We start from the raw sequence: 20964 nt of genomic DNA on the forward strand, positions 1-20964 counted from the left end.
ATGGGTACTTTTTGTGGTTTCTGGGCCAGAGAATTTGGGCTGAAAACTTCCTTAAGTAGTGGCCCAATGATTAAGTAACTCAAAAACTGTTAGTAATTTTGTTTGAGTATATATAATGCTTTACCCAATGAAACCAGTTATCTGTCTTAAAAAGGGAAATTAGCTACTATGGAAATGAAAATGTATCTGCATAGAATATTGTACTACTTTTTGCGATGAATAATTAAAGACTAATTAAATGCAGAAACAGATCGTATTTTTTTATTTTTTTGAAGTGCTATGATTTTTTTAACTCTCATCTTTTGGCATTAAATCCCTCAGTAGAAAGTGTATATACTAGAGAAGTGCTATATGAATACAGAAAGTATAGCTAACTAATGATCTACAGTAGTTCGTCTTTCAAATATCCAGGGCCTGGCTTGAAGGGGTCAGAGTCCATGTATGCTTCTGAGCGATAAACACCAGCATCATTCATGCGATTACTAAGCACGTGAAGGATAGCTTTCTTTGCACCATATTCATCTCGGTTGTTCTCGACATACTGTTTGGCCTCTGCTGCGATTTCATTGACAAAATCAAACCGGTTGTCCTCGTTCAGTAATAATCTATGAATGTCCATCGTCAATAGTTTACCCCCATCCCTTATCTTCCTCACTTGCTCCTCAAGGAATGGAATCCTTTCCATTTTGGCATCTAATGTCTCATCTTTTTTTGTCTGAAACCAAAATTAGAATATACAACAAGCAGGCTATAAGTGTAATGGATTAACAAGTTTTCAGCATGATTCAAAACTAACATTAACGATAAAGATTAGATTCTTTTCTCGCCCTTCCACCATCATATTGAAAGAGAAATAAGAAAGGCTAGAAGTTTTCAAATCCTAATCTATAAAGGTACAAAGTTCTATAAATGACAAGTCAACCACAGTGGAATTCAGTATACCCCTCTCCGTAAGTAAGCAATCTCGTCACAATTGTGTTAACCATTATCAAGGAGTAGTACTGTTGTGTTTATCTTATGGGCGCTTGTAAGAAGTTAATGTTTTGCCTAGAGAATACCAGCTAAGAAAAGCTACATAACACACTTGCACATAAAAGCTTAGAGATGTTGGAACTAAAGATTCCATCCTCCATCCTTACAAAGATTAAATCCAACAACCAACAGTACACATACAGATAAAGTCCTGAGTGAGGGGTCCATCAATAGTCACTGACTGGAAAACACATAACAAACTCCATGTTCATGTAGTACTTTGAATTGCTGAGAGTTCAACTATTACTTAAAGAAAATTCAAGAGTCATAACTTACAGTTTATCTTGAGTTCCATAATTTTGATTATACTGATTACTTTGAAGTCAAAATATTCAAAGTATTTATTTGTAATTAACTTAATATATATAGTAAGCGAGCCTAAGCTAGCTGTTAGCTTTTGGAGTTAGTTTCACGGATTAGTAATAGCTCAGTGTTATTACTACAAAGCTAAGATATACAGATATGTTACTCAGGTTTTCAAACATAAGAAAATATCTATTTCTATTTTCTCCATAACTTTCTCTGAGTTATCCCCTTTTTTCATCACTCATATCCTCTATTCAAGAACTATAAAGATGTTTGATTAGGCAATAAACTTAGCTGTTCACCATCAAAGCATGCCTTCAAGGTTAAATACACTCTATTCCTAGTCAGACCATAGAAGATCACCAAATGTTAGTGGATCCACAAGAGATGATTCACTATATGAAGTGAGAAACAACAAGAGATGAAGGCTAATTTGTGGAGGAAAAGAAAACATAACAAACCCTAAAGTTGTGCAATAAAGCTTGATGGACAAAAAGAAAATTTTAGCAAAGCCTGAATCAACTACAAGTTTGTCTCAAGAACTCAACCTTGACAAATATGGGTAAAAAGGTTGGGGACGTTTGGTTCACATATTGGTTAGTAAGGATTATAATGCAAGAATCCTTTATGATGTGATCAATAATGAAAGAATTGTTATACAGTGATTATTAGTAAAGAAAAGATTGTCACAAATGAGTTACTTAGTCTAAAAGGGCAATTTATCTTTAAATAGTTTAATCTCTACATTGCTACTACATGTGCTATTATTTTACATTCTATCAAGCATAAATAATATTAAAGTCATGCATAACTTAATTCAGGTATTATTTAGTACTGCCAACCAAATGTTGCATTTTATTTATGAAGCGATAATTTTTTTCATATATGGTTGACCATACGCTATATTATCCTATGGACCAACGCAAGATTTTACTGAGATCAATTTTTCCTATACCATCAGCAAAAGGACCCCTTAAAAATATCATTATTCCATGAACAACCAGGAAATAACAAATAAAACTGGAATGACATAAAGAAGATTAGCATGCCTATAGGCAAGGATGACATGCACAGATCAAGAAATAACAAATAAAATCTTAAACTATGACGAATATGCTAGCTTTCACTCTTTACTTAGGGGCCTCATACGAAAACCTAATAGCAGGTAAAAACACGAGACAGAACCATCTACCAAGGAATGACATGTACTTAAATTCAGATTACTGCTCAAAAATGATATACAGATGGTAAAACATTTTGCCTTTGCAGCAACCACAAAACCAGAATATCGGAGCATGGACATGATCAACTATTAAAAAGAACCCAGTCAGAACTGAGCCGCATACATACAAAGCCCTATTGAATCAGAAGCTGACATCTCGAGCCACAGATACTCAGGATCTAGTGTTCAGCCTAAATCATTTGGACATACAACTAGTCAGGATAAAACAGTACACTCTCCAAACTTGGTATTATCTACTTGCAGGGTCCACCAAACAAGATCAACACGCAAATGCAATACAGTGAAATCATCATTTCTCCTACCTTCAATTTCTAGTGGGTCAGGTTTTGCATTATCATCCAGAGAGAAGAGATGTACTGACAGAAAGCTTGAACCCCTGATGTGGGAGATCTGTTAGGTTTCAATATGTATCACTTTGCCTACAGTGGTTTGTAGTTAATAAAAACATAAAACCCAAGCAAAAAGGAAAGATGGCTAGCTTGATATGGCACATAAAATGAGTAAAAGGGTCCGATTCAGATCAAATGTGGATATCATCCCTCTTCTAAAGACGATACAATCAATCTCAAGTAACAATTCTAAGAATTCAAAAACTAACTAACCAAGAAATTTATCGTGCAAATCAAGGCATCCAAAATGACTTAAAGAAAATATAAGTCCAAACTTTAAAACGAAAACAACAGCAAAGATGAAGAAAAGTATTATCAGCCTACAATAATAGATCAAGCATAAACTAATATGTCTACCACAAATATAGTTTTCACTTGAGTTACACCAAATATACCCACGGTGTAAAGAATATTTAAGCAAATCTACTCACTTAAAAGCCAACTACAAACAATTGTCTATGCCTATGATTCTATAGCAAGCCTGACTTGATGTAAGTAACCTGCCAAAATCAGTGAAACTGACTACAAAAATCGACTGTGCATATAGCTTAGATCCTTTCAACTATAGCCCATACAAGGCAAGCACAATACGTACGAAACATCCTACTCTTATATCTAATTCCGGTAAATTCAATGGTGCACATCGAAAAATAAACATTAAAAACAAACAGAATGAAACGAGCAGGAAAAAGCACGAATCAGAATTCCTTAGCTTACCAATTTTCTTCGCCTCCATATTCGCCTTTCTCCACGGCCTTCATTTTTAGAATTCGACGCACTCTGTACACCAAACTAGAACAAAAGTTTCAAACACTCGTGCAAAAAAAAAAATCACAGCTGAAAATAAACTAGCGACGGCTACGAAGAACTGTCACCTGCGCCCGGATAGACAAGTTCACGCGTTTTTTATTTTCAACTGCTGCAATTCTCTGCATTGAAGACAAATTATCATTCTCCGGATTCACAAATTAAGAACGGAGAGTCAAACTGGAAACCGGCGAAGATTCCGGCGAATATAAAACAGAGTAAAAATAGAAGGAGGAGCTTACGGGGAAAGTTTGTAGTGTTGAAAAGCTACTGAAAGTCAGGGTTGATGCTGCCATTGTTTTTCGCCCTTCGATTGAGTTCTTCTCCCTCCGATGGAAAGGGGATAACGCAAATGATATCCTACTGTTTTTCTTTTTTTCAACTTTGCAAGTTAATTTATTGGCAGTTAGACCCCTGATGTTTTAAAAATGTTCCACTTATGCCTTGGTTATTCATATTTGTTTCTTGATTTTCGTAATTTTAGAGCAGTTTCGCAAATATAACATCCTACAAGCCCTCTTTTTGCAATACTTCCTCCGTCTCTCGATTTACAACCAAAAAAAAGAAAACTAAAGTTATTAATTATTAAAAAATTACATTTTATATTAAAAATATGTTTTTCAATAGTGCTCAATTTTTAATAAACAACTTCTCCCTTCGTTTAAAAAATAATGACCTGATTTGATTTGACACGAAATTTAAAAAAATAAATAAGTCTTTTGAATCTTATGATCCTAAATTAGAGTAATGTGAAATGTACGAAATTATCCTTTAATTTTGTGGCCTTAAACATGTCATGTGGAAAGTTGAAATTAAAATGTTACTATATAAAGAAAAATGTCATTCTTTTTTAAATAGACTAAAAGGAAATAAATCAATTTTTTTCGGAAAAGGACCTAAAATACCCTCGAAGTATTGGAAATGATACAAAATTACTCTTCATCCACCTATTGGTTCCAAAATGCCCTTCTCGTCCACTTATTGGCTCCAAAATACCCTTGTCATCCACATTTGAGTTCAAAATTGACCACTTATTAAATGGTTTTAAAATAAATTGTTTAAATATTTTTTAAAATACTAGGCACTAAACTATTGGTTATAATTTAATTTATTAATATAATTTTTAAACAAACCCACTACCCACTCATTACTAACTAAAACCCACCAAATTAATAAACCAATTATAATATCAAAATCGTCATAAACACTACTAAAACACGACGAAATGATAGATTCCTAAAAAGGACATCCAAAATTATTCGAGTCCGAATTGAAGCCCAATTAAATTTAAGTTGAGCCGCTTATTTAAGAGGACACTTTCAATGGGATTCTCTTTCAAGTTTGAATTCGAAATTTATGATTAAAGGTAAAGAAGTAGTACATCCCGAATTAATTCATGCATTAATATTTTAAAATATAATTTTACAAATATTTATTATTTGTTTTAAAACCTTTAATATATCATTTTTAAAAAAAAAGTTATCTATAAAGTAACATCACATAATTGAGATGAAAGAATAATTAAGATGAACATAGTCAGACTTTTAAATTTATCGGTAATTTTTATTTAGGCACTTGAATGTATGATAATTTACTTCTATAGATATTTTGGCCTCAAATTTTAAAAAACATTCATTGGCAGTAGCTTTCCTGTTATTGCATTAGTAATTTGACGGGTTTATTAATTTTATGGGGTTTAATTAGTAAACTGGGTAGTGGATTGATTTATAAATTATACTAATAAGTTAAATTATAACAAATAGTTGAGTGTCACGTATTTTAAAAAAAATATAAATAGTTTAAATTTAAAACCATTAAATAAGTGGTCAATTTTGAACCCAAAAGTGGATCACAAGGGTATTTTTGGAGCCAATAGGTGGGTGGGAAGGGTATTTTGGAGCCAATAGATGGATGGAGGGTAATTTTGTACCATTTCCAATACTTTGAAGATATTTTAGGCCCTGTTCCATTCTTTTTAAATGAAGAAAGTATAATTAAGGGTAATTTGGTAAATCATAGTTTTTTTTAATAAGCATGAAAATTGAAATGAACCAAAACGACACTTATTTTGAAAAAGAAAAAAATATATAATTATAATCGTACTTGTACATGTGTTTAAAAAAAAGTAAAAATTAGGCAAAACACATAGTCTAATGGACAAATTACTTTCTATCCCTCCTCTTTATCTATTTACCAAAAATCACCTTTTTTATATGAATCCAGATACTTAATATTGAGGAATGATATTTAAATTAGAGCGGACAAATACTTCTATATTTAATTTTTTGTTATCAGTTATAGTGTAAAAAAAGGGATAAAATTTGTCCCACGATTCAAGCCCACGTTTAACAAAATTAGCGTCTAATCTGCATATTCCTCTAACTGATTGATGCCATTAGTGAATTTCAAATTGTCAAACCTTCACTTTGTTCTTCGAAAAAACACGCAAAGCTTGACTTAAAAAAATTCTGGAACGCAATTTGTGAAGATTCAAATAATGAATATTTCGATCTTGTTAAGACATTGTTGAACATGGGAAAGTGATGTTATATACGAGCGATACAAAAGTAATGGAATAGTGGTTGGAGAAATATTTCGTTCATGAATCTTATTTCAACAATTGCGGCTGAGTTGGGTGTTGATGACTTGAAAAAAAAATATCGAGATTAGATATGTAGTTGAAGGTAATTCGTCTCCTTTGTGTATTCAGACTGATATGGGTTTGAAATTGTACATAGAAATTAAGAAACATGAGGTAGGATTCAGAATGTATCCTCTAGCAACAAAAAGTAATTGTTGTGGACGTTGTGGACAAGAAGATCACAACATAAAATATGTACCTTCTTTCCAAAAGAGTCTTGATGATTATTTGTTTGTTGTTGTTTTATGCATCATGTGTAATAATGTTTCTGTATATTTTTAATTTGCTAATAAGATTTGAACTTTTTCATTTTATGTGATTATAACTTCATGTAAATGTTACAAGATACAAAATGTGTAGTGATACTAAATATATCGATTTTGATTGTATTATATCAAGTGTAATGATATTGATAATTTGTATAGTCTCATTTACATAAAACGGTAAAAGTATAATGGATCTGATAACAAATTTTTGTTATCAGATACATATTTGTAACCGATACTAAATATATATAGAGTTTTATATGTTGCAGCATGTTGAACGATACTAAATATATTAATTACATTATTGTGTATTAATTGTTAAAGATACACAAATTTATTTTTGATAATAAAATGTGTATCATAAACTTAATAACTCTATGAATATTGTGTATCTGATGATAATATTGTATCAGACTTTGTGGTTTATTGAAATACTAAACATTTTAAGTTAATTATTTTGTATCATTTTGTGTAATAATTGTGTAAATATAGTATCATGCATACTGTTAACAAAGTTTATAGTGTATCAGCAATAATTGTGTATATATTACTTTTACAAAATTAATTTATAGCGAGTTATTGTTAATTAAATTATATATCTGGAGACAAAAATTGAAATTGAAATACATTTCTTGACAAAAAGAATTCTTCAAATTAATAACTACTTATTAATATTGTGCTGGAAGGACAAGTTATAAAACAAAATACTAATTAACTTAACTTCAACATAATATAAACCTAACTACTCTAAATTAACCAATCCACCTTTTACCTGTGTAGTGTAACCACTCTTTGGCCTTGCAGTATCGTCGGTATCACTAACATATCCAGCCTTGACTTTGTCCATACCATACTTCCATAACAATGTTCTGTATCTGTTGCGAAGATATTCACTCTGAAAACTAACAGATGGAATGTTGATTTCGTCACTCAAGTATTCTGCATAAGCAGCTACATACATTCTACAATCCCTGCAAAAAAAATGAAGATACATTAAAAAAAGAATTGAATGTCTAAGTAAATAAATTGATTTACAATACTAACAGGCTATCACTTTGTTGTTTCGTAATATCTTGAACATATCCACTGCAAAGGAATGTTGTGGACCCAACAGTTCACCCGTTTCCTTGTTTTTGTACGCCTCCAATAACAATCAATTAATTCTCTCCGTTTTATCAAACGAACCACTATCATGTCGATAGTTTGGAAGCATTACAGATAACTGATTTTATCTCTACGGAATGCATTCTTTTCCTTGGCCCCATAGTTGAGTCATACACTCTTATCAACCTTTTCTTTAAAACAACCACAACCAATACCCAATGGAAATCTATAAATGGTGTTGTAGGTTGGACCAAACTTTAGAGCATTCCTTCGAATATGTTTAATTACATAAATCATATTTTGCAATTAAATAAATAATTTTTATCAATCTCCAACAGATATAAACAGTTTCTATACTATTACCGACATATAATCATGTTTGTGGTTTAACTGATACTAAATAACAAGAAGAATGTTACACAACATTACATTAATGAGTATCACTATTAACTTTTACATACATCAATGTACATGAATAGTGATACTAAATAAAACATACATGCCAATATGATACTTAAACAAAAGTATTACATATATATATATATGTTCATGCACTTTGATACTATATAACAACCAAACATTTAAACTTAAACATATTACTATATTAAATACAATAATTTTCATGTGCAACACATAAAAGCTACACAAATACTCAAATTTGATTAGTCGTTATATAAACATATCAAACTGATGCTTAAAAAAGTATCACAAAAATAAATATTCCTTGTGTGATTTCTGTTCACTTTAGATACTAAATAACACTTGCATGCCAATATAATACTTAAACAATAGTATTAGATACATTAATGTTCATGCAATTTTATACTAAATAATCAAACTGATACTTAAAAAAGCATCACAAAAATTAATATTCCTAGTGATTTCTGTTCACTTTAGATACATTAAAGTTCATGAAAATTGATACTAAATAAAACCTACATATCAATATGATACTTAAACAATAATTATAGATACATTAATGTTCATGCAATTTTATACTAAATATCAACAAAACATCCAACTTAAATAGATTAGATACGTTAATGTTCTTGTCCACACACAAAAGATACACAAATACCTAAATATTTCATTTGTCGTTATATAAATAGAAAACAAAATAACGTAACAAAAAATAATAAATTGATACTTAAAATATTATCTATGAAACATTAATATTTATGTGTAAGACGTAAAAGTATCAAAAAAAATTTGTGTTCCATGAGTGCAATGAAAATTTGAAATAAACGATACTTAAATGAAAAAGAGCAATCATCAAACTAATGAAAAAGATACAAAAATCAGGATGGATAGGGATACAAATGTAGATACCGTAGGTAGTGTTGGTCGAATAATCGGAGGTGCCGCCTTTCTACCCCTTTTCTTTGGGTTTTTGGGTCTTTCAAAGTTGATGCATGTCTGTTCTTTGAAGAAGATCTCTTGCTAGAACTTATATTTGTCATGACTATAGGGTCGTGCAACGATTTAGAACTCAAATCTTTGAAACTTTCGATTCTGAAAAAGAAACTATAAATTTTTTAGAAAAGGAAGAACATTAGATACACAAAAAAGTTTAAAAAAAAAGGGAAGAAATCTTACTGGAGAAGATAAACTAATTCTGAACTCTAAAGCGGATGAATGGGAATTGGATTTTTTTGAATTTCAAATTTACTTTAAAATTTTATCCGAAAATTTTAGGGGCAAAAAATTTGGGCGAAATTTTTGGGGGTGGGAAAGTTTCAGTTTTGATTTCCAATGTAAAATGTAAGTTAAGTATCATTGGATGTAAAAAAGGGATTTTTAAATTTTTATAAAAGAGTTGGGAAATATTGAGAATAGGTATAGTAAAGTTGTGTAGTTCAGTAATTATTCCTAAAAAGTAAGTACAATACATATGAAAATATGACTTATATATATGTATAGAAGAGGAACCATCATCTAAAAATGTATATTGTATGTACGTTAAGAGTGTATATCAAGTACTTATTTAATTGTTCATAATAGTTATAATTTACTATAATTATCACTCGCGATTAATATTATACATTAATTACGTGGGCTGACTTCAAGTTTGTATTGGTCACATTTGTATATGTATAATGCGACAGAAAATACAAATACATATGTACAATATACAATTATTAACCTATATACATATATAATTCATCTCTCTCCCACTCTCTGCCCTCTCTCGCTTGCCTCTCTCCTCCCTCTCCTAATCTCGCTCGCCTCTCTCCTCCCTCTCCCAATCTCGCTCGCTCTCTCCTCCTTCTCCTAACGCTTGCCATATGTACAAATGCATATGCATAATATACAATTATCTAACCGATATACATATACAATTCACCTTTCTCCCACTCTTCCCCCCCCTCTCTCACCTCTCTCTCCCCGTCTCCCTCACCTCTCTCTTCCTATAACATGTAGCTACGAATTGTAATATCAAACTATAGCTATGGAGAGTAGTTAGCTATTTTTAAGTGGCTATATGTGAAAGTTCCCCATTTTTTAACGCATAAATTGGTCATCTTTTTTTTTTTTCTTGATCAAATGAGTATTTAAGATGTATAAATATAGTAGCTATGTTATTATTAATTTTTAACACCATAAATTGGTCAATATTTGTTTTTCTTGATCAAATGAGTAAGTTTGGATTCTTGAAATCCTCTGAATTTTACAAAATACAGGTACATATGAATTTCCCTCTAGAATATTCCAATTCACCATTTTGGTCTTTCAATGTGTATTCGCTGTAGTTTGTATAATATCACTAACCATGATGAATTATCGAAAATGCTTAATAAATTAAGATAAAGGGAGTAAATACTTTAAATGAAAATTATCTTTTATGAGCTAATGAGTTGTTGTTTATATTGTGTAAGATATTCATTTAAAATATATTGTTTTTATATATATATATATATATAAAGGTATGTTTATATAATTTCATGTTGTACCTCAAAAGTTAAAAGAATGAATTGTATAAACAAAAATAAATATGAATTTCAACAAATGGATTTAAGTCTTCTTATTAAGAAATTAGCTTTAAAGTAATTAATTTTGTTAAGTCATTACCTACATTGAATATATTTATTCCTTGATCAAAGGAGTAATTTTATATTCTTCAAATCTTCTTTAACAAGAAATAAATAATATAAACAAGATTTCTTTCACGTTATTTCATTTCAAACCTTTTTAGCATGCATTATTTATCATAATTCGTAAATATAAAGACGCTTTGATAAATTAAAATAGTGGCAAAAATCATGTGAGGAAGGTAGTAGTAGACACTACACAATTCATATTATAGTACATACATATATATATTTATTGGTTGGTTATGGGCCAAAGTAATTAGTTCAGCTAACAAACAGATATGAGTATTGACTGGCAAGTTTAACAAAGAAGGAACCTTCCGTCTTTTCCTTAAAACTAAGATAGTCGATAAAAAAAGTACTACTACTACTACTCTTCCAACAAAACGACGACGTCAGAAGCGGTGAACGTGAGTTACACGGCCACCACTGTATTGGGTCCCACACCGCCAAAAATACCTTCAATTATCAAAGATTATAAAAAGCTGCGTACAGCAAGTGAATAAAGCAGAGAGAAAAAAAAAATAAAGCTAAAAATGATGAACACATTGAACAAGATTGATGAAGAAAAGCTTGATTATGGCAAGTTGATCTAGGGTTTTTTGAACTCTGTTCTGTACTGAACTGTGCTGCTGTGGTGTGTGTGTGTTGGAAAAAATTGTGAAGAAAACCCTAAACGCTAATAGCTTAATTTTGTAAATTTGGGGTTTCCGAGATTCACTGAGATATAGTATTGAAAACCCCAAAAGAAATGGACAGATCAAGATCTAAGAGATACTATTACGACCAGGATTATGAATCCGAGAACTTACCCAGGACTAAACAGAGGTACAACAACCCTCACCATTATGCACCGACGGCTCATCACAGACGTCCTGTTTCCGGTGGAGGTGGAGGAGGTAGAAAAATGCAGGACCCTGCACTTATGGTTACTACTACTTACCGGATTTTATGTCACGATGTTAAGGCGGGTGGTGTTATTGGGAAATCAGGGAGTATTATTAAGGCGATTAGGCAGCATACTGGGGCATGGGTGAATGTACATGAACTGATTCCAGGAGATGATGAACGTATCATTGAGATTTCGGACACTCGGAGGAGGGATCCTGATGGTAGAATGCCGGCGTTTTCGCCAGCTCAGGAGGCATTGCTGATGATACATGAGAGGATTTTGGATAGTGATAGTGGTGGAGGAGGGTACAATGGTGGGATGGATATGGAGGAGGAATTTAGGATGAGAGGTGTTAGTGGGAATAATCGCGCCGTAACAAGGTTGGTGGTGACTAGAATGCATGTGGGATGTTTGCTAGGGAAAGGAGGGAAAATTATTGAGCAAATGAGGATTGAGACTAAGACACATATTAGAATTTTGCCCAGAGATCACAGTTTGCCGCGTTGCGTTTCAATGTCAGAGGAGATTGTTCAGGTTTACATCTTATTCCCTTGTTCAGGTTAATTTGAATTGGACTTCAAGCCAGCAAAAATCATGACCTTATACCGTGACTTTGTACATCCTTATTGATAAAGTGACCCAGAACCATACCATTATTTGAAGCACATATATAGTTGCTGAAAGAAAGAAACTAATCACAAAGATAGCTTTGAAAATTTTCTCTACCATTGGAGCTAGGAATCATCTGATATTGCATAAGAAGTTGGAGTGGTAACATGTATCTTAAGTAGAAAAGAACACTTATTCACTTAACAATGAGACTCATGATACCTGAGTTCAGATCAGATACAAAAATGATAAAGATCTGAATCAAAATGGCTTAAATAATGAATGACTAATGACACTTTAGTGAATGCCTAATGTTTTAAGCCATGATCTTTGAGCACTTATATTTATTTTCCTGAGTTTTGTTAATACTGGGATGAGGTTGTAATTACTTTTTTTTATTAAAAAAATTGGGGGTAAGGGAAGGGAAAGTGGGGGAATGGAATACGATGTGGGGAATCGAGCCCTCACCAACAAGGTGAAAGTTAAAGTAACCAACCAATGGAGCTACTAAGCTTCCCCGCTGAGGTTGTAATTACTTTTTATAAAATAAACTGGGGGTAGGGGTAGGGAAAATGGGGTAGGGGATTACGATGTGGGGAATCGAGCCCTCACCAACAAGGTGAAAGTTAAAGTAACCAACCAATGGAGCTGCTAAGCTTCCCCGCTGAGGTTGTAATTACTTTTTATAAAATAAACTGGGGGTAGGGGTAGGGAAAATGGGGTAGGGGATTACGATGTGGGGAATCGAGCCCTCACCAACAAGGTGAAAGTTAAAGTAACCAACCAATGGAGCTGCTAAGCTTCCCCGCTGAGGTTGTAATTACTTTTTATAAAATAAACTGGGGGTAGGGGTAGGGAAAATGGGGTAGGGGATTACGATGTGGGGAATCGAACCCTCACCAAGAAGGTGAAAGTTTAGGTAATCAACCCAACTGAGCTACTAAGATTCCCCGTCGAGGTTGTAATTATATTTGACAACCCAAATCGTTTTCTGCTATATGCTGAGTAGTGTATCTATAGACTATAAATAGCTACGACTACTACTGCACTTCAATTCCAAGTGAATTGGTCTTGGTTATATGAATCCTAATCGTCCATGTCACTCCATTAAGCTCATCTAAGTCTAATATTACTTAGTAGGGTATCTCCCTTCTCTATGTTCAGTTGCTTTGTCAAGAAGGGTGAATAACATTTCATTAACCCCTTCTGGTAAAAAGTTAGTCTCTCACATGCTGGATATGAACCAGATAATTCATGGGAAGCTTAATTATTTAGGATTCTTTTTTGATCAGTAATTTGGATGGTATTATTGTCCTAAGTTGCTCGGACTCGTGAGCGGGTGTTCTATACGGGTGTGGATCTAGAGGTCAGATCCTTCATTATCTAAGTTTTAAGGGGGTTCGGGTAAAAATAATTCAAAAATCTACAAATAGTGCGATACTATGTGGAAAACGTAAAAAGTATCCAGGGAAAAATATAGAACCCTAGAAGGAGATACAAGGAAAATGACTGACTTGGAAATTGCTATATACTAGCTATTCAATAAACTTGCTATATACGAGTTATTCGTTTTTCTTCAATTTCACTATAACTTTTGTTTTGATTATAGAAATCATTAGATCTGTCCTGAATTTCTCAAATGACTTGGGTCAAAGTACCCAAAATCGATTGACCATATCTGGACGGATCCCACACCCATGTCGTGTTGACACGGATACGGCACCAAAACTGAAGAATCCAAGCAACTTAGATGTTGCCCCTGTGTGATTAATGATTTGTGATTTTTAAGTAATCGCATTTAGTCCTCAATAAATTTGAATTTCGTTTCTCTTTTTTTCTGTCTTAGACAACTCTCTCTTCAATGAACCCTGTTAATGGATCAACTCAGTTGATTCTCTTGCGATTGATTGTGTTTCTGAAGATCCAATCTTCTCTCTCTATATATATATATATACACAATATGTCCTTATCTCTGATCTTCCTCTGGTTTGTTCTTTTGTTCTGAAGGGAAGTGGTGTGATGGAAGGATGGAGATACTTATTTTAGGTTGCACTAAAGCAGAATCTGTAACATTTATAGCATTTTATAACACAGTAAAATTTCTGAGGCCTTGGTTATGTCATTATTGGAGCTTGCATCCAGAAAGTGGCTCTTTTTTTTTTCTGAAAAGACGTGGTGCTTTCTTTTTTATAAATGTGATGATGGCATAGGCATAGCAACAAGCTGATGATAGAATCAGCTGGAGTGCATATCAGTGATATCACACACTGACGCACATACTCATCTCTGAAATAGACATTGGTCTAGTGTTAGTTGCATATTAGTCCTAGTGTATGTACATATTAACAGACGATCAGGATGCCTGATTTCTCTTTTCCCTACTCCTCTGTCGTATGGGCTTTGACCTGTGAAATACCTTGAATGGGTGTTTCAAATGAAGTATTTGATGTCCAGTCTTTACCAATTGGTCGGAGGTCAATATGTATGTCAAAATGAGCTTTAAGTCTAATGATTCAGCTGAGAGCTTAACAAGGTGTAATTTAAATTTGAATCATCATTAACAAATTTTGCTCTAAAAGCAATTAGAACAAATTAACTGTTGATTTCCTTTAGGAACTTGTATCTCCTGGCGATCATGCAGATACCGAACTTTCTGGTTTGATGGCACATCTCTATGTTGGAGCATATCCTGCTCAATTTTCCTTCTGAAACCTTCAAAACATTTGCATCTTGGACTATATAATTTTTCCTCTTGAAGTTCACGTGATGATTTTGAAAAAAATCAAAGAGATATGGAAATTGATACATTTATGCAGTTCATTGCCTTCATTTGAACATCTAAAAGGATATTGTGCTTGCGATTGTTTTGCCTTTCCTTATAGTTCCTCTGATATATTGCTGCCATTAAGGTAATTCTCAGACAATGCACTTAAATTTTTCCTTCTGATGTATTACAAAGAGGAGATTTCTAATTATAGATTGTCATAGTGGAACTGCTGCTATTGATTTGTAAGCTTATTTGCTTGTGTCCGATCACTGATGATTTCTGAGTCATATAAATCATGATATTTAGGTATACCTTATATTGGACTTGCTTGTGGTAAATGTATAAATGTGGTGGATTGTATTAGATAATTACTGCCTGCTTGAAAGCAATCATTAGTAGCTCAGCATTATGTGTTATGTCTGAGACTTGTTTTGCTTGCAGGTTGTTGGGGAAGTAAATGCTGTGAAAAAGGCTGTAGAAATTATTTCCTCACGCTTGAGAGAGAGCCAGCATCGTGATCGGGGTCACTTTCCTGGTCGGCCACATTCTCCTGAACGGTTTCTCCCTCCTGATGACGAATTTATTCCCCACATGAACAGTACAGCTCGCAGGCCGTCTGAAAATGGGTCTGCTTTTGGATCAAGGCTGCCTGCTGGTATGAGTGGTGGTCGAAGCAACAACTATTCCTCATCCTCATCTGGATATGCCATTGAATCTGGAATCGCTCCCAACAATGATAATGGGCAGGTCATGTACGTTGAAGATCTTGTGTTTCGAATTCTATGTCCAGTTGACAAGGTTGATACTGTTGCTGGGGAATCAGATGGAATTATAGAGTTGCTTCAGAATGAGATTGGTGTGGATGTGAAGATTTTGAATCCCGTTGCCGGCTCAGATGAACAGGTCATAATCATTTCATCTGATGAGGTACTCCCTCTACTCTTTGTTGTCCAGGTCTCAGTAAGTTATTGCCGTTTATTTACTATGAAAGTTCTAATTTGAGTTTTTTGTTCTAGAATGGGATTCCATTAACTTTGTTCTTTTTAGCATCATATATGAAATTTGTTACACCCTATACCTCATAAAATGATCTTTCTAGGATGCTGCTTAAAAGGTTCTGAAAGATATCTGGTGTTCACATTTGTCTTTTAGGGTCCAGATGATGAGCTGTTTCCTGCTCAGGAAGCTCTTTTGCATATTCAAACCCGCATTGTTGATCTTGTTCCGGAGAAGGAAAATGTTATTACAACTCGTTTAATTGTGCAAACAGATGAAGTTGAATGTTTGGGAGGAAGAGATGGACTATTATCTGATATGCAGAAAATAACTGGTGCTACTGTCAAGATTCTACCAAAGGAAGAACTTCCACCATGTGTGTCAAGGACTGATGAAGTTATACAGGTCTGTCAATTTTCTTTTAAGCTTCTAATATGAGGATAAAAAGGTAGCTAATTTGATTTTCATGTTCTTTAGTTGATATGTGTACCAGAGGTGGTGCATATTTGGGCAGTGCATTCCTTTTGCAAGTTACACAGAGTGTGCAACAAGGAGAATGTTGTCTCTGAAATTTTATCAGCTGCTACTAATTTTCCTAAATGTTACGGTCATAGTATAAATTCCTGGTTGTTGCGTATAAGTTTATTTAAGAGAATTCAAATCATTGGATCGAGTAGTCTGGGCTCCAATTGTTGGGCTTATGTTTTTTCTGGACATGCTATGTAATTCTTCATATCTCCAGATTGTTGGAGAGATCAAAGCAGCTAGAGAAGCTCTTGTTGAAGTGACATCGAGGCTTCGGAGTTTTACTTATCGGGATTTCTTTCAAAAGGATATACCCTCACCAGCAATACCTGCCTCAAGCCCTGCTAGGAGTACTATTGGAGCAGACAAAAATTCTTTCAATAACACATCTCCATCTCAACAGAACTACAGTGTGAATGATGTTCCAACTTCGATCTATCAAAATACACCAGCAAAACCAATCGCACAGCCAGTAAAAGTGAGTTAATTTCTTTTCTTGCTTGTTTCCGGATGAGTCTAAATTTTCTAATCCCCAGTCTTTAATGTGACATCCTAATGAGCTGGAAAGTTAGTATGCCAAATAGTCATAGTTGTCTCAGAGGAATTTCAAGTTAGCAGGATAGCCTGGATTAATGAACCCTTGCTATATTTCCTAAAAAGGTGTTTATTTTGTAGGAAACTGGGGCATCTGCCAGTGAAATAACCAAGCAAAATGAAAGTGAGCGTCGTGAAGATATTCCGAGCGGATTGAATAGGTAATAGTTTTCTAATTTATCTTAAACCATGTTAGTTTGCTGTCTTTGAACCTAACTTTCTCTTTTTCCAGAATGCATGTAACATTGGTCACTAGAAGTATTTTGGAAGTTGTCATACCTCCACATGCAGCGCCCAAACTGATAACAAAATCAAGAAATAAGCTTGCTCAGATTAGTGAGGTCAGTTTGGCTTCTTCAATGCACCCACTTCATTTCAAAATTACATTTGGCTAAAGCAAGTGGCACAGTTATATTGTTTTTATTGCTGACAGTTGTCAGGAGCAAATGTTAAATTGATTGAGGATAGGCCTGAGGTAACAGATAAGATCATACAGATATCAGGCACTCCGGAGCAAGCAGAGAGAGCTCAAAGCCTGCTTCAAGGATTTATTTTAAGCAGTAAGTATCTTTATTCTCTGTTCAGGTCGACCCTGAAATTGGGAGTTAAGAGAACAAAAAGAGTGTGCTAGTACAAGTAATCTAATTCTTTGCTTCATTATTCAGCTCTAGAAGATGGCCCCTGAAACGCTGTGACAAGTTTGCGTGGCAAGTAATGCTCCAAGCCTGGAGGTGCCTTGCAATTTTCCTTTGTAGGCCGACTTCACTAAAAGTGTCCGCTATAGTAGGGTATCCTAGGCCATCGCGAGGCACTGACAAGTAAGAATGTACAATATAAATCGGTGCATATTGTTATATGTAATGCTTAATACCTCAAATTGTTGTGTTGTATTTGGAATGTACTATCAACAGTCCTGCACTGTACAGGAATGTAGTTAAGCCTTTGTGCAAACTCAGGCTGGTGCTTATTTTTTCACAAAAAGGGAATGCCTTTTCTTTTTTGTTCCTCTTTTCTCTTTATATTGTACCTTTGTGACGATCAGGAGGTGGGGAGCAAACAGCATCCTTTACGTTGTGTGAGCTTCAAACTTGCAAAACTTGTTCTGTGGGGAGTGGTTGTTTTGGTCAGCATTGATAACCTCAGCCTCCTCCCTAACGGAACCCTCTTTTGCCCCCCACCTAAGAAATACTGCATCTGTACAGTATGCTACTATGCCAGTCTCTGTATGGACGAAGAATGCATTCGTTTTCAGTGGTGTAAAATAACCTGTCATGTTTGAGTTGATGGCTTGTGAGTTACATGGAACTTACTAGCCCAAGAGAAAGATGTGTTTGGTATTTGATGCAAGTCATCTTTCATCAAAACAACATGTTTTCGTAACTTATGTCATACCGAATATTTGCGTCTAGTATAGGCTGCGTAAGCCTAGTGAACTGGACAGATTTTATCTGAGATGAAGGGAAAAACATTGATATGACTGGTAAAGTTGCATAAGTTTGAGCGGTAAGAAACATAAGATTCCTTGTGGTTCAACTCTTCCTCGGATATGTACATAGCGGGAACTTAGTGTGATGCTTTTTTCTTTTGAACGACGCTTCTCAAACTTAAATTGTTTTACTCTCAAAATATAAAATGTGTCGTATAAATTGGGACAGATGGAGTAATAAATATTTCAAAGCTTTGGTGGAACATATGTCCCAATGGCATTGGGATTTTTTGAACGAACCTACTTTATTAAGTAAAGATAAGGCAAGAAATAAGACATACTTGTAAAGAAGTAGAAAATCATGAATCCAAAATTGTTTATTTTGAACTTCACCTTGAGTAATTTTCTTAGATAGTCACCTATGTTCGAGAAATTACCTAATAATATCACTTAGGTTTGTTTTAGGACTATAATATTACTCAACTTTACTTATTTTCTTCACTGGACACAAAAAAAAAACATTATCTCTCTCCTAATGAAATGTCGTACACTTTTTCTTAAATTTATTGATGATGTTCTTTTTAATTCTTTAAGTATATATAGACTCCTAATACTTATTTATTTCAAACATTTAGATACCAATGTAAATCGAGGTTTATTATAATAAAAAAAACAATTTATATAGATAAAGGAAATAATAGATAATTAAAATACGAAATTCGTGGATTAGTAATATTTAATTAAGTGTTTTTTATTATTAACTTGAAAAACAATATGTTATAAAAGTAATTAATTAGTATTTATTATGTGTGTGATTTTCTTCGCACAAAAAATCTCCTCGTTAATTGTAAAGATAAAATCATGTCGATTCTCACAAGAAATTGAGAGCAGAGCTAACCTTCAGTTACACAGAATTTAGTTATATTTATGATTTTAAAGTTATTAAAAGTATATAAAATATTGATTTAGAACTCTCAACTTAAAAGAAGTAAAATTTAAAACTTACATGTAAGCTTAAAACTAGACACATGTGTCTATGCTAGCACGAGACCAATATCTATTATTTCAATTTATGTGATCGATAAAATTTAGAAAGTTAATTAAATTTTAATATGATTATAGATATTTTAAGTTATTAGTTACTTTTTGTTTGCATAAATTTAATGTAAAGAGGTCATTAAGATGTCTATAATTAAAGTATTTTTCGTCATCGATTGTTGATTTCATACTCACAGTAGCTAGAAGATATTATCGACATCCAAAATAATAAAAATATTACTCCCTTCGTTTAAAAAGAATGTCCCTATTTCCTTTTTAGTTTGTTTAAAAAAGAATGACCCCTTTCCTTTTTTGGCAACACTTTAACTTTAACTTTCCACGTGACATGTTTAAGACCACAAGATTAAAGAACATTTTGTTACATTTTACATAACTTTAATTTAGAACCACAAGATTAAAAAGTCTTCTTTCTTTCCTTAAACTCCATTCCAAGTCGTAGGCCATCTTTTTTGAAACAGTGGGAGTACTAAAGATTATGAATTTAAAACTAAAAGATATAACCAAAACAGATTCTATAATTTTAGAAAAAAATTATCCACTAATTAAGTTAAAATAAAACAAACTAAATAATTTTTTTAAATCAGATAAGTACAAACAAATAAACAAAAAATATCATATAAATAATATCGTAAAGCAGGGCACAAACACTTAAAGAATCTAAAAAGAATAATATTAATAAATTAAAAAATGTGACATGACATGCTAGTAGGAGAGATAATGTTTTTTAGTATCAAGTATATTTTGAGAAAAATAAGTAAAGTTGGGTGATATTATAGTCCTAAAACAAACATAAATAATATTACTAACTATTTTCAAATTCAGGTGACTATCTAGGAAAATTACTCCTTCACCTTACGTTTGAAATTAGACTTGGCAGACTCTACTTTTTGGCTTAATATTTGAAGTTAACATAACCTAGATTTGAAATTGATAATAACCATAATTTAGTGATGAAATTATTGTATGTCAAATGTATGTTATTATATGATCATTGTATCACACACATACATACACACACATATATATATATATATATCATGATTTACAAATAATATATAATGTGAAGTCAATAATTCAGATTTATTCTGATGAAGCGACGATGACAATGAAGAGAGTGTAAGAAAGTAGTAACTATAAATCTATCTGATCATTTTTTTTTAATTTAAAAATAATTTAAATTTGTATTGAAAATCTGAAAAACGCTGAAACTCAATTTTCA

The 20964-nt window shown here is 33.0% G+C and overlaps 2 protein-coding genes across 3 annotated transcripts; one reads left to right on the forward strand and one right to left on the reverse strand.

Moving 5' to 3' along the window:
• Window positions 1–187: 187 nt before the first annotated feature.
• LOC107014613 (protein PLASTID TRANSCRIPTIONALLY ACTIVE 7) lies at window positions 188–4172 on the reverse strand. 2 transcript variants are annotated; one of them, XM_015214592.2, is made up of 4 exons: window positions 4020–4172; window positions 3846–3899; window positions 3688–3750; window positions 188–715 (listed from the first exon to the last, which is right to left on the reverse strand). In XM_015214592.2, exons 1-4 carry the CDS (start codon window positions 4071–4073, stop codon window positions 383–385), a joined length of 504 nt encoding a protein of 167 aa, XP_015070078.1. In that variant the 5' UTR covers window positions 4074–4172; the 3' UTR covers window positions 188–382. The 2 variants fall into 2 exon arrangements, with proteins under 2 accessions (XP_015070078.1, XP_015070077.1); XM_015214591.2 differs by having other exon boundaries at window positions 191–715; window positions 3688–3762.
• Window positions 4173–11229: 7057 nt separating this feature from the next.
• Window positions 11230–18264, forward strand: LOC107014953 (RNA-binding KH domain-containing protein RCF3). The gene is made up of 8 exons (XM_015215084.2): window positions 11230–12303; window positions 15587–16072; window positions 16298–16546; window positions 16884–17144; window positions 17342–17421; window positions 17493–17601; window positions 17694–17820; window positions 17926–18264. The coding sequence occupies exons 1-8, from the start codon at window positions 11629–11631 to the stop codon at window positions 17943–17945; spliced, it is 2007 nt and encodes a 668-aa protein (XP_015070570.1). The 5' UTR covers window positions 11230–11628; the 3' UTR covers window positions 17946–18264.
• Window positions 18265–20964: the final 2700 nt, after the last annotated feature.

This window comes from Solanum pennellii, chromosome 3, assembly GCF_001406875.1.
Source record: "Solanum pennellii chromosome 3, SPENNV200".
Lineage (NCBI taxonomy): Eukaryota > Viridiplantae > Streptophyta > Magnoliopsida > Solanales > Solanaceae > Solanum > Solanum pennellii.

What these genes read in the sequence shown, in the direction of transcription:
- LOC107014953 (XM_015215084.2), top strand. Translation starts at nt 11,629, where the DNA reads ATGGACAGATCAAGATCTAAGAGATACTATTACGACCAGGATTATGAA. An exon ending in GGACTGATGAAGTTATACAG is followed by an intron (nt 16,547 to 16,883) that starts GTCTGTCAATTT and finishes TCATATCTCCAG; the next exon opens with ATTGTTGGAGAGATCAAAGC. An exon ending in CAATCGCACAGCCAGTAAAA is followed by an intron (nt 17,145 to 17,341) that starts GTGAGTTAATTT and finishes TTTATTTTGTAG; the next exon opens with GAAACTGGGGCATCTGCCAG.
- LOC107014613 (XM_015214591.2), bottom strand. Translation starts at nt 4,073, where the DNA reads ATGGCAGCATCAACCCTGACTTTCAGTAGCTTTTCAACACTACAAACT. An exon ending in CAACACTACAAACTTTCCCC is followed by an intron (nt 3,900 to 4,019) that starts GTAAGCTCCTCC and finishes TCTTCAATGCAG; the next exon opens with AGAATTGCAGCAGTTGAAAA. An exon ending in TATGGAGGCGAAGAAAATTG is followed by an intron (nt 716 to 3,687) that starts GTAAGCTAAGGA and finishes TTTTGGTTTCAG; the next exon opens with ACAAAAAAAGATGAGACATT.